Here is a 14,621-nt window from a genome sequence, read left to right as displayed (position 1 = left end):
TTTAGGGTTTTCAGATGGATTTGGTCATTGGGCTTGAAATTTAGATTGTTAATGGACTTTTTTTTTTTTGGTTTTTGTTTTATTTGGTTGGGGGCAAAATTGGGCTTTTACAATTATAATCTACTTTGAATATTTATTAATATAATAATAATAATAATAATAATAATAATAATAATAATAATATGGTATCATTGTGTTGCATCTGAGCATGTAACACCGGTTGTGCAGCAATCAGCTCGATATTAATCAAGAACATACTATCGCTTTAAATGATATCTAATATATATAAATCGATTGCACATTCTAAAGAGAATGTGGCTCCAAAAGTCAGCGTGAGCATGAGCTTAAAGTGGCTCACTAAGCAAAATTTGATTTAATTCGAAAAAATAAAAAAAATTTTGAATTATTCGAATCGAATTTATCGAGTTAATCGAATCAACTCAATTATTTTGTTTGAATTTCATGTATGAATCAAATTAAATTTTTGAATTCGAATAACCCGAATAATTCGAATAAACCAAATGCCAAACCCTTTTACTTCCCTCCTCCCCACCCCTTTCTCAAACCCTTTTACTTTCCCCAAAAAACTTTTACTTTCCCAAACCCTTAATTTTTTTCTTCTACTTTTCCTCCAAAACATTTACTTCTCTCAAACCCCCAAAACGTTTTTCCTTTTGCTTTCTCCTAAATCCTAAAAACTTTTTTTTCTGAATTTGTGTCTACTATTTATATTATTGAATTAAATTTCACATTTTGTACTATTTATATTATTTAATCCTATAAATATGATTCCTCATTTTTTACACACAAAAAAACCAGAGCCTCTATCACTCTTCTCGCTCCCTTATCTTTCTTTGTTATTCTACTAAAAATTACATTAGAGCAAGTTATGTTTAGAAGTTTGGGTTTTAAGCGGGACCATCTGTGACCCCTCCAAACTTTCATGGGAATTGATCTTAGAGTGGTTTTTTCGGTTAAATTTCCTAACTACCTTTAAAATTATTTTTTATCTTATTTCCCGTAAACTTAAGAAGAGCAGTACCAATTGTGTTCTATCTTCCTCATTCGGGTGTACAAATTTTGAAGCATTGTGTTAACTTTGGGGGGCGACGTCCATTTTCAAATACATCGATCAGGGCGAAATTGCTTCTAAGGTAGTGGTTCTTAACGATGCAATATTTATTTATTTATTTATTTTTTCCCTTATCATTTGTACTTCTCAGTGTTAGCGTATTTCATTTTGCAGTAGTAAGTTTGATAAGACGGTTAATGGACTTTTATTTGGTTTTTTTTGGTTTTTGTTTTATTTGGTTGGGGGTAAAATTGGGCTCTTACAATTATAATCTACCTTGAATATTTCTTAATATCAAAATAATAATAATAATAATAATAATAATATGGTATCATTGTGTTGCATCTGAGCATGTAACATCAGTTGTGCAACAATCAGCTCGGTAATAATCAAGAACATACTATCGCTTTAGATGATCAACTTACAATAGGAGTAATTTTGTAGGACCTAAAACCAGCTGCAGAAAACAGCTTAGCCCATTCTTCTTGCTGCCTCTCCTTTCCAGCCACCAACACCAACATCAACATGTCGAAAAAGAGCTGTGTTTTAGTTAAGGTTGAGGCTTCATCATTCACTTTCTCATTCTCCCTCACAACCATGTCAATTATGATCAACTTTCTTCCTACCTTGTCTTGGCTTGAAACGGCCTCTTTACATCGCTTCAAAATTTTCAAGCATCCTTCATCATCCCAATCGTGCAACGCTTTCTGTTCAATTATCATTCATAATTAGCTCAAAAACATAAATGGAATTTTTGTGCATTATTATAAGAGTAAAAATACCATAAAAAATAATGAGAATAAATTTAGGAAAACTTAACCTTTAATAAAATTGCGTCTCCAGTTGGAAATGCCTCAAACATGTTGCCTCCAACATATTTCAAGTTCTTACTGCCTTGCAGGCCAGCAACGATATTAGGAAGATCAAACACAGTGCTCACCATGTCCGGAAATGTATCAGCAATGGCCTTGGCCGTAGTTCCTGTGCCACCCCCAACATCTACAAGGGAGATCAATCCCTCAAACGCCTCTTTACACTTGTCGATAAAAACATTAGTAACCAATTGAGAATCACTAGCTAAGCCATCATTTATCAAATCTTGTAGCTGTGGATCATGGGCAAAATAGTCCCACAATGTCTCCTCATATGTGGTAGCAAATGGAGTGTGATCATCATTTTGGAACCAGGTGCTTAGAAAACTCCAAGGCTTTGTTATAACGGGATCCATCGTAGCGTTCAAAGTAGGTGTTATGCAAAAGGGATTATCCTTGAGCAAAATACGAGAAGAGTTGGTGAGAACATATCCTTCTTCTTGAGCATCATTGTATAGCTTTTGGCGTGCAAAGATGCCCGAGTGAACTAGAATGCGCATGATCCGATAGATGTCACATGCTTTAGTAGGGTTAAGCATCGGTAGCGCAACAACTAGCTCGGTAATAGTCATGGGCTTGCCATGATTTTGAATGATATCTAGAATACCTAAATCAAGTGCACATTTTAGAGACATGAAGCTTACAAAGTTGAAAGCATGTCTCCAAATGTGAGCTTGTCTTAATTGGCATTGCCCATATTCGTCTTAGCTGGCATCTTATTCTTTTCCTTTCCTGTTTTGAGGTTTCTTTTTTAGGAAATAATCTATGATACATTTTAAAAAATATATATATATATGCTGGTGTGAATTGGCATATCATTACATATGATAATTATAGGCTATAATACTCTTTTTTTTTCTTTTAAGAAATAGTCTATGATAATCATGTTTGATCGGACAATGGTCCCGTAAGCATATGGGAGCCGATCTCTTACTCAATTTATTTTGTTTGATGGGTAAGTCTTTTTTGGTGGCCTCAAAATGGCATGGGACATATGAAAAAGGATAATTTTGCTGATATATATATATATATATATATATATATATATATATATATATTATGTGAATCAAGTTTATGAGGTTTTAGAAAAGATTATTAACCGTATATGTATTCATTTTAAAAGAAGTTACTCTGCGATAGGGTAAGTAAATTTAATTGAAAATTTCGATAAAAATTTAAAATTTGAATTAAATAGTTCGAGTTATTTAAGTTAATCGAGTTATTCGGATAAACTCGAATAAAAAATCAAAATTTTCGGTTTAACTCGAATATGAATTATACAATTCAAGTTATCCAAAATCAAAACTACACCGTTTTGATAAATGTTTACCTTTTTAAAGGTAAAAGTCAAAACTATCAAGTTATCAGGCAAAACTACGTTATTTTGATAATTGTTTACCCATTAAGTTAAAAGACAAAAGCATTATATTATGTATGAAGTTAATTAATCGATCCATGTAAACGTAATATTGTGTATAAATAATAGTGTCGAAACCAATTTTTTTGAAAAAAATAGGTGTCGACTTTAATTTTGAAAACGAAAACGAAAATGGGAGTCGCCACCAATCTTTTATTATTTAGGTGTGATTAGATCACCTTATAATTTAAAAAGTTTTAAGTTCACTAAAACGATAATTTTTGGTCTACAAAATTCAGAAAAGGGGTTCGGGAGTCGATTACGCACGAGGAAGGGTTAGCACCCTCGATACGCTCAAAATTTGTACCTAGTTGATTACTTAGTGTCTTAACGTCGAAAGTTGAAATTTTGAACGAAAAATTAAAATACGAATCCTTTTTGTATTAATATTAATTTTACTTAAACTTTGCTTGAATAAATCGAAATAAACGTTAAAGACCCTCTTGTCTTGAGACCGTAAAATGTCACACCCCGTACGTTGGGACACGACACATTGAACCTTCGAGAATAAGCTTGCCTTTATTTTTATTGGAATTTCATAAATTTTGAAATTTAAAAGGATATCTGGATACTTAGGTTTAATGAGAAAATTGAAACCCTGTAAGTTAGGGTACAATTTCTCGAATTTCCAAAACGCGAAATATTGTCTTATTTTAAAACTCTTCTTTCTTTTGAATAATGGGTGAAAGTCAATGGAATATCTAAAAATAATACACGCGTAGTTTAATATTAGATTGTGTTTTAAAAGAAATCGTTTGAAAACTTTGAAAGGATCATACGCGACTAATAACGATATTGCAACATAAATTTGAAGTAACAATGAAATAATTTACATAATAAAATATAATGGACATGACATTAATATTAATGAATCGTAAAGTTAATACGCATGAACGATAACACTCATGATAATGCAAATGATAATATAACAATAAATAAATAAATAGTACATAAATAATAAATAAATAAATGATGAGAAATAAAAATTATAGGGAGGCAACATAAAATAGACGAGCCAATTCAAAAGAATGAATAATACCAAAATAATTTAAAATAAGAAAAATATAAAACATTATTCTTTTCTTTATTAAAATAATATATAAAAATTTTAAAAGATATTATATACAAGATATTTTAAAACAAATAATGTAAATAAAAATTTCAAGAAATATTAAGTAAAACATTTTAAAATAAATAATATGTTTAAAACTTAAAATAACTAATAATAATAATAATAAGAGAGCTTTTTTTTAAAAAAAGGGAAAAATAAAAATGGACTAAGGATTAGATTGAAATCGGATCCAAAATTCGGGGTTTAGATTGCAAACAAATAAAAAAAGGTCGCCAGGGACCAAAATGGGACGCGCTCAGAGAACGAGGTGCTAATTGGGAAAATATTCCCAGCCTTATGCGCCGCGTTTCAGCACGGGCTAAAATGAAACAAGCAGAAAATTATGTGGCTAAAATTAAAGAAACCCATGGGACCAGATTGCACTACGGCGCAAAAGCGGAGGGACCTCACGTGCAAATATCCCCTTCACCGCAAAAACATGCGGATCCTGAGGGCGGATGGGTCAGGTCGTGGGTCAAGGCCAAAACGATGTCATTTTGGCACCTGCACCCCCACCTGCAAAACGGCACCGTTTCTTAATGCTATAAAAGCCAATTTTTTTCTAAAATTCTTCATTTTCCCCCTTTCCTCCTAAAAACAACAGAATTCTCTCAAGCCCTTCCCCTCCCCAAAATCTGGCCTAGGTCTCCGGCCATGGGCCGCCGTAACGCCACCGTGGGCGGTGGTTGGAGCCACTCAAAAGTCGAGTTTTTTACCCCGTTTGAAAAGTCGTTTGAAGGCCGAGCCTTCTTGGCCCAAAGGTCAAAGGAAAAAGACCTCCCACGCCCTCTATTGGTCTGATTTCGGCCACCATAAAAGGATTTTTGGCGACAGGACTTGCGGGGGGATTCCAGGTATTTCCCCTCCTTTTCTTTACTCGAATATATAAAATAAATAAATAAATAAATATACAAAAATAGAGCTAAATAGGTATTTAAATCGAAAATAAAAGTACAAATTCACCTTAAGTGTTGTTTTTTTTTCTTTTTATTTTCTAAATGTTCGTAAAAAATTACAAATGGTGAAATCTAGGCTTTTATAGCCGATCTAAACAACTCTTAATGTCTATTTTTTTTCTTTTCCGATTTGTTTTTTGCTTGTTGTATTCTTCTTTTGCGTGTTGCAGGTGGTGTCAGAGAAACGTCAGACACGTGGAGAGGCAGTGGCGTGCGGTAGAGGCTAATAACTAAAGACGGTTAGGGAGGCAGTGGCTAAAGACTTAGAGGCTAGGGTTTTTTTGCTGAAATGTTTTAGGCTTAGTTGGGCTAGGGTTTGGTTAGATTTTGGGCTGTTGGGTTTGGATTTAGTTATGTTTGGGTTTTAATTTTTGTATTTGGTTTTGTTTGGGTTTTATTGGACCTCGGGCAAAATTTGGGTTTTACAGCTGCCCCTCTTTGCTCATTGTCGTGCAACGTGAATGGAGCAAAGATTTTAAAAAGGGCCAATTATGCCCGGTCTTGCCGAGTCTTGACTTTTTTTAATACTAATCTTCTTCAAGTAGCCTCGTTCTAATCTACTGCGTCTTGTTGCTTCAATCCACTCCACTGTAACTTCAGAGAGATACGACTTGTATCTTCAATCTGCTCCACTGCAATTTCAGGGAGATATGATTCGTAACTTTAACCTATTCCACTGCAACTTTAGGGAGATAAGGTTTGATGTGATCTGCTCTTCTGCAACTTCAAAGAGATAAGATTTACTATCTTCAGTCTGCCTCACTGCAACTTCAGGGAGATAAGACTAGTGGCTTCAATATGCTCCACTGCAACTTCAGAAAGATAAGATTCGCAATAATTTGTAGCTTTAATCTGTTCCACTGCAACGTCAGGGAAATAAGATTCGCTGTCTTCAGTCTACTCTGCTACAACTTTAGGGAGATAAGGCTGGTGGCTTCAATCTGCTCCACTGCAACTTCAGGAAGATAAGATCTGACATAATTTGTAGCTTTAATCTATTCCACTGCAACGCCAGGAAAATAAGATTCGCTGTCTTCAGTCTGCTCCACTACAACTTTAGGGAGATAAGGCTGGTGGCTTCAATCTGCTCCACTGCAACTTCAGGAAGATAAGATCCACCATAAATTGTAGCTTTAATCTGTTCCACTGCAACGCCAGAGAAATAAGATTCACTGTCTTCAGTCTGCTCAGCTGCAACTTCAGGGGGATAAGGCTGGTGGCTTCAATCTGCTCCACTGCAACTTCAGGGAGATAAGATCTGCCATAATTTGTAGCTTTAATCTATTCCACTACAACGCCGGGGAAATAAGATTCGTTGTTTTCAGTCTGCTCTGCTGCAACTTCAGAAAGATAAGGCTGGTGGCTTTAATCTGCTCCGCTGCAACTTCAGGAAGAGAAGATTCGCCATAATGACTTCAATCCATCCCACTACAATTTTAGGGATATAAGATTTATGGTTTTGCTGATTTGTTCTTTAGAGAACATGACCTGTAGAATCCATTTCATAGACCTATTTATGCCTAGTGATTAGGATGTCATGATCAGAATGAATCAAATGCTCCTAACCAGATGTGTATGAATGATATTTGCATACATGAAGATTATCATTTTTTTGAGAATGATCATTTATTTAATGCTTGGGTTGACATTGCTCGTTGTTCATCGAGGTTTTATCACTGACGCATTACCCTGCCTTCTTGTTCAGCTGGTATCTTTAACAGAAAATCCAAATAAATAGTCACAATTTAGACTATTCTTTCTCAAATGTTTCCAACCCTTAACTTTGGTGAGTTATAAATAATAGCTCTGTTTCAGGTTCTCGTACTATTTAGAAGCTTTCAGAGTAATATGTAGAACTTCTTTTGCTTGAATATTATCAGTCCATTAATCATTATTTCAATGAAAGATGCTCGAAAAAAATTATCATAATGGACAAGATGGAATTTTATTGAGAGCAAAGCTCGAAATGAATAAATTAATCAAGATAGCAAATTTTTATAAGATACGAAATGAATAAGATGAAAACAGGTGCCCCAGATATCGTAGCATGAGCTTCTCTGCACAAATTTCTTAAGGACCCTTTGAACTTGATATGTGTTTAGAAGTCTTAGAAGACTTTTTTGATGCCCCAAGATGTAGCATCCTTCCTTCTTGTTAATTCGGATAGGACAAGACTACCACATGCCCCACCTTTGATCAAAAAATTGAATTGCCCATTCTTAGGTTTTCAATTCAAAACCCATTTGGTTTCAAGGTGCCCTTTGCGGGTTTTCACCTTGGCCTCTCCTTCTTCTTTTTTTCCTTTACTTTTCTTTTTTATTTTTGTTTTTTTCATTTTTTTAAGTGAAGTATTTCTTGCTTGAATCAGAATTCACAAGATTAGACAGGTTCTTACCATCTATCTTGGTCAATATCGATGTTTTTCCAGATAAGGCCTTCCACATAAGGTCTTTCCTAGTTTGGCATCCTCTTTCTCCTGAAGTCCTTTTGTATGGGAATGATATTCTTTGATACCAGGTCCCTTTCATGGAATTCTCTAGGGCAAACCTTTTTTGGTGAGCTCGCATAATTTGTTTTTGGTACATTTGACCATGACGGATAACTTTGAACCTCTTTTCTTCAATCAAGTTCACTTGATCATATCAAGATTTGATCCATTTTGCTTCATCCATCTTCAGCTTAGCTGACACTCGGTGAGAAGGAATTTTGACTTTAATGGGCACAACCACCTCTATTCTGTAAATCACTAAGAAAGGCGTTGCCCTTGTGGGGGTCCTGACAGACGTTTGATAAGCATAGACGGTAATTTCTCATGCTAATCTTTATGAGTCTTAATTATTTTCTCCATGATCTTCTTCTTCTTTTTTGGTTGCCTCTACTACACCGTTCATCTTGGGGTGATATGGCGTTTAATCTTAACAGACTGTAAATTTCTGATATCATGCTATTATTCAAATTTAGTGCATTGTCAGATATGATCCTTTTTGGTATTCCATACTGACATATGATTTCTTTTTTTCAAGAATTTACTGACTTTTGGCTTTGTTACATTAGCATATGAAGCAGCTTCCACCCACTTAGTGAAGTAATCGATGGCCACAAAGATAAATTGATGACCGCCAGAAGCTTTTGGCGAGATCAGCCCAATGATATCCATGCCCCACATAGAGAAGAGCCATGGATTCCATTGATTCTTTGTAAGGTAGGATCTATTTCTCATCTTGTTCTACCATCCTTAACAAATTAGGAGATAAGTTACAGTCTCGGTCATCTTCAAAGTCCTGTGGTTCCTCTGGACACATATCTTGCTCAAAAGGAGGTTCTGAGTCAATAACAGTGTCACTCATATCATTGATATTTGGAGACCTATTATAGGGACGAAGGAAGATCCAAAGAACAAAAGAATCTAAGAATATTTATCTGTATAGTATGATTATGAATGAAATGGAAACAATAAAAGAATATTTGCTCGAAGTGAGAAACAAAGATGCATTTTATTAAAATAAAGATGTTGGACATAAGCCTATCTCACAAAATGATTCTTATTGGCCCTAGGCTTAGAGTAATAAGCGTGTTTTGGACATTACTCTAGATCAGCTCTAAAAAATATAGGGATCTCTTCCACAGTCCAATTATTCAAAACACTTCCAGGTGTGTAAGGACAGATGCCTCGTAAATTCTCTTCCCCGACTTTATCTTCGGATACCGCGTTAACGTTCAAATTCCCTAACATTCTTTCTGGGCCTTTGACCTCTTCAAGGAATTCCAACTCTTTATTATCCATTAGGCTCTGCACCAAAGTTTTGAATTCAGCGCACTCCCAGATTTCATGGCCTCCTTTAGCATGGAGCTCACAGTAGCTCCTCATTCCTTTTGGTCTCTCCTCCGAATTCTGAATAATTAATCCCATGTTTATCATTTGTTTCAAAACTCATTTCAATGGGGTTTTTTACTTCTACAACATTGGTTTTGGTTCTCTTTCCTCCATTCTCAATTATCGCGTTTATCCTTGGGTCTGGATGACTGGGTAACGGATTTCCTACCACATTAGGTCCTGATGGATCGTCAAATTTCACGATACCCATCTTGATGAACCTTTCGACTAACTTTTTAAATGTAGTGCAGTTTTCAATTGAGTGCCATGTTATTCCGACATGGTATTCGCATAATACCATTTTGGGAACAGAGGTTGCACGGGTTCTGAGTAGAACGGAGATACCATATGCGCATCAAACAGATTCTGATACAGCTCTCTATATGTCATCGAGATGGGTGTGAACTGGAGTCTTTCTGTGTTTGGCCTCGAGTTAGATTCTTGCCTTAAGGTGCCTTGATAGCTAGTGGTTATGGCTCTCAGCTGGTCTACAGTGACCGATTTAGAATACCCCTTATTATATATGCTCAGGTTATTCCCTTCAATTTCCTTATTCTTTGAGGTTGATCTTTTGATGCTTTCTCTCGCATCTATCTTCTCATTTCTTATCGCGTTTTCAATCATCTCGCCAGATATTACCATATCTGAGAAGCTAATGGTAGTATTTCCCAATATGTGGTTAATGAATGAGACTTTCAGAGTGTTGATGAAAAGGATCGTGGTTTCTTTCTCCAAAAGAGGTGGTTGGACTTGTGTCCCTACTTCTCTCCATCTTTGGGCATATTGCCTGAAGCTTTCACTTTGCTTCTTTTCCATGTTTTGTAGTGTAATTCTATCGGGCGTCTGTCACGTGGCCGTATTATTTCATGAAAGCCTATGTCAAGTCCTTCTATGAGTGAATTTTGGCACGGCTCAATTGGTTGTACCATTTGGTTGCAGACCCGATCAGACTGTCCTAGAAGCAGTGGATTAACAATTGATCATTATTGACGTATCATGTCATCGTTCGATAGAACATAGTAATGTGAGCTTCAAGACATTTAGTCCCGTTATACATTTCAAATTCTAGAGTCTTGAACTTCGGTGGGAGTACTAGATCTGGGACCAAACTCAGATTCTTGGCGTCAACCCTACAATGATAATCAGCAATCTCTATTGCTTTGAGTTTTTCTTCCAACCACCTGTACTGATCTTCAAGTTGCTTTGGCAATCCTACCCTTACTTTTTCTATTTCTGCCATTTTGTCTAGATCAAGAATTATAGGATTGGTTGGATTGTCCCCTGGATTGGAACCAGAGCCTGTCGGGTAGTTCATTGGTGTCGAGGTACCGGTCTGATGTGGTTGAAGTCTGTTAGTAGTGGGTGCCCCTTGTAGATGCACGTCGGGTTGGGCCTGGACACTTATTGGGGTAAAACCTGGGGGATAGATAGGGGTTTCATTATCGTCCCTACTGTCGACCACTGGACTCTTCCTTTTACATGACCCCAGCCATTAACTGCGTTAATTGGCTCGATAAATTTCTTTGGGACTCTCGCATGTCTCGTTGAATTTTAGCCAGTTGCTCCTACATTTGATTTTGCATCTCTTTTTGCAATTGTTCTAACATTTCCAATCTTTGATCCATTGCTTTCGTCTTTGCGGCTGGTACTGCAGTAATATTTGGTTGGTGGATTTTCGTTGGTTTCTAGATTAACTGAAATAATCTCATTTAATTAGGGTCTTTTGTGAAATTTAATGCACATGATGCAATGAAATGTAATGCAGATGAATAGAATGAATGCAAAAAGAGGCGTTGATTTTGATTCAATTATATTAGAACAACTTTACTAGAAAACAAATTTCTTTACATAAAACGGATATTTACATATACGGTCTTGCCCTAATACTCAAAGTGGAGACATTGATCCTTTTCCTCATATCCAAATGTTAAGATCGAATCTTGCAAACTCTCCAAAAGGGTGCCTCTTTTATCTCTTTTTTTGCTTGATCCGAGCCGCGATCCATTGCTCACTCATCCTCGTGATGCTCATTAGCTTCTTTAAAAGGGTCGGGACGTTGATGACTCTTGAATAATCTTTGTCAACTTGAATCCTCAGGAAATGAAGCAAAGTTGTGTACTCCGTTAGACTATCACGTTTCTTTTGTTGTGTTTTCTCGAAACATATTTGGACAGCCGTATTATCTTCCACTTTATCGAGAAATTCATTTTCCATGACAAGCTCTCTATTTAAGAACTGAACGTGAATCAACTCCTCTCTTCTATGATGAAAATGCAATGCAATCGTAACCAAAACAGAACGAAACAGGTTAGTACAATGTAAAAGCAAGGAAGAAAAAATAAATAGAGCACCTATTCAGGTGATCACTAGGGTTTGGTATGGTTCTACCGAAGATAGGTTCTTAGGGTTCACTATATGTGGTTCGTCCTAAAGTAAAGGTACCTGAACTAGCAGATTTCTCGATCCTCACCCATTATAGGCTCATATGGACCGAGTTCAATTCAGGGGAATACATTTCCCTATGGCTGCACGGAGATGAAAATCTCACGAAGACATAGATGCGGATGTATCCCGAAAGCAATCCACTATCCTGTACGGAGGTGAAAACCTCACGAAGGAATAGTTTCTTACTCCTACTTAAAAGGATATAATCGAGCGGTTATGTAATGCAATTTGCAGAAACATATCAAAATTCAAACCAGTAAAGTGATTATAGACCAAAATGATGAAAATCGTAACAAAACGAATGAAATGCAACAAAATGATCGTAAATTTAAACCAAGTTTTCAATTTTCGACAAAAAGACAAAAAGTAATCAACTCGTGGCTCAACTCTCTTATTTTGTCCCCAGTGGAGTCGTCAAGCTGTCGAAACCAATTTTTTTGAAAAAAAAAGGTGTCGACTTTAATTTTGAAAATGAAAATAGGAGCTGTCACCAATCTTTTATTATTTAGGTGTGATTGGATCACCTTATAATTTAAAAAGTTTTAAATTCACTAAAATGATAATTTTTTGTCTACAAAATCCAGAAAACGGGTTCGGGAGTCGATTATGCACGAGGAAGGATTAGCACCCTCGATACGCCCAAAATTGGTACCTAGTTGATTACTTAGTGTCTTAACGTCGAAAGTTAAAATTTTGAATGAAAATCTAAAATATGAATCCCTTTTGTATTAATGTAATTTTACTTAAAATTTGTTTGAATAAATCGAAATAAACGTAAAAGACCATCTTGTCTCGAGACCGTAAAATGTCACACCCCGTATGTTGGGACACGACACATTGAACCTTTGAGAATAAGCTTGCCTTTATTTTTATTGGAATTTCGTAAATTTTGAAATTTAAAAGGATATCTGGCTACTTAGGTTTAAAGAGAAAATTGAAACCCCGTAAGTTAAGGTACAATTTCTCGAATTTCCAAAACGCGAAATATTGCTTATTTTAAAACTGTTCTTTCTTTTGAATAATGGGTGAAAGTCGATGGAATATCTAAAAATAATACACGCGTAGTTTATTAGATTATGCTTTAAAAGAAATCGTTTGAAAATTTTGAAAGGATCATACTCGACTAATAACGATATTGCAATATAAATTTGAAGTAACAATGAAATAATTTACATAATAAAATATAATGGACATGGCATTAACATTAATGAATCGTAAAGTTAATACGCATGAACGATAACACTCATGATAATGCAAATGATAACAATGACAATAAATAATAAAACTAAATTTTGAAAGTACATAAAAATAGTAAATAAATAAATGATGAGAAATAAAAATTATAGGAGGAGGCAACATAAAATAGACGAGCCAATTAAAAAGAATGAATAATACCAAATAAGAAAAAATAAAAAATAACCAAATCAAAAAATAAAAAAATAACCAAATCAATCAAAATCTTAATATATATATATATAAACAACATAATCTATACTATAATCAATCCGTCAATTTCGTTAGCAGCCTTTTTCTACCAATAACTTTTCATTTCTCCATGGTATGGGCAAGAAAGATTCTATAAAATTAAAATAGTTTTATATTATTTTATATAATTAATATTTTAACAATTTAACAGTTAAATTTATTTATATAATTAAAATTTTCATTTATGTAAAATTCCAAACAAATATGATATTTTAATTATATTAATTTAAAATATTATATACAATAATATTTATTGAACGATTTAAAATTTTTACATAGCCCACATAGTTAGGAATTTGAAATTTATCAAATTTGATATATATGATTTATATGAATGAACTATAAAATATAAAATATAAATTTATCAAATTTATCAATCTCACTAGTAGCCTATTTGGCTGTGAAACATATTCTTCATTTTTATGTTAGGGTCTGATTTGATTTCAACTTGAAAAGTATTTTCAAATGAAAATATTTTGAATTTTGAATTTTTCGAATCGAGTTAATTAAGTCAATTCGATTTCTTTTTTTAAATTTCAAGTTTAAGTCAAGTTAAAATTTTGAATTCAAATAAATCTAATAATTCGAATAAAACGAATACCAAACTACCCCACCCCCAACCCCTTTTGCTCCACCAACACTTTACCCCCTTTTTTCTTTAATTTTTTTTAATTTTCCTCCCTCCTTTTACACCCAAATACCAAAACCGCCACAAATTTTTTATTCTCCCTTAACCCCAAAAATCTTTACTTTCCCTCTTCCTTTACCCTTAAAAGTATTTTTCCTCTTCTTTTACCCCCAAATATCAAAACCCCCACAATTTTTCCCCCCAATCTTCTTCATCAGTTGCTTTTATTTATTCAATTGTTTATTTTAATGGTTTGTATCCTCTCTTTTTGTAAGTTTATATTGCTTTCTCGTGCAAGTTAGGTAAGTTTAGTAATACGAAATCCTCGTTCTAAGTGGTTCGGTAAATCTTTTAGGTGATGGTTGTGGAGTGGCTAAGTCTCTAGTGATCTAGGTGTTGTTATGCCGCTGTTGTTTTGGGTAAGTGATCGTATGTCGTTGTTAAGGGCTGATTTTGTTTTCGGAGGTCGAGTGCCAACGCTTGTGGTTGAATAATTGATTTGGGTTTGATGTTTTGTTACTAATCAGTTTGATTTTGTGTTGATTTTAGGATCAGGAAGTATTTTGTGGGGTCGACATATCGAAAAATAGCTAAGTGTGTAACGTTAATCCCAAAAATCAGTGAACAGTGTCAAGCCAAAAATCTTAATGTCGGCACCACACGGTCGTGTGCTAGACCGTGTGAGCCACACGACTGTGTGGGCCCATTTTCAATAAAATTTTGTTAGGGCCATGTTTTGAAGTGCGTTTTGAGGTCAGTGA

At 34.8% G+C, this 14,621-nt stretch overlaps 1 protein-coding gene across 1 annotated transcript; it reads right to left on the bottom strand.

Moving 5' to 3' along the window:
- Positions 1-1,469: 1,469 nt before the first annotated feature.
- Positions 1,470-10,118, bottom strand: LOC105775602 (trans-resveratrol di-O-methyltransferase). The gene is made up of 5 exons (XM_012598105.2): positions 9,648-10,118; positions 9,016-9,320; positions 8,669-8,794; positions 1,893-2,622; positions 1,470-1,779 (listed from the first exon to the last, which is right to left on the bottom strand). The coding sequence occupies exons 1-5, from the start codon at positions 10,116-10,118 to the stop codon at positions 1,489-1,491; spliced, it is 1,923 nt and encodes a 640-aa protein (XP_012453559.1). The 3' UTR covers positions 1,470-1,488.
- Between the last annotated feature and the right edge of the window lie 4,503 nt (positions 10,119-14,621).

Source organism: Gossypium raimondii, chromosome 10 (assembly GCF_025698545.1).
Source record: "Gossypium raimondii isolate GPD5lz chromosome 10, ASM2569854v1, whole genome shotgun sequence".
NCBI lineage: Eukaryota > Viridiplantae > Streptophyta > Magnoliopsida > Malvales > Malvaceae > Gossypium > Gossypium raimondii.
Note: the sequence above shows the minus strand (reverse complement) of the source record. Positions and strands in the feature narration are given on the sequence as shown.

What these genes read in the sequence shown, in the direction of transcription:
- LOC105775602 (XM_012598105.2), bottom strand. Translation starts at nt 10,118, where the DNA reads ATGGAAAAGAAGCAAAGTGAAAGCTTCAGGCAATATGCCCAAAGATGG. An exon ending in TGTAACTTATCTCCTAATTT is followed by an intron (nt 2,623 to 8,668) that starts GTTAAGGATGGT and finishes ATGCCAATTAAG; the next exon opens with ACAAGCTCACATTTGGAGAC. An exon ending in GAGACGCAATTTTATTAAAG is followed by an intron (nt 1,780 to 1,892) that starts GTTAAGTTTTCC and finishes ATAATTGAACAG; the next exon opens with AAAGCGTTGCACGATTGGGA.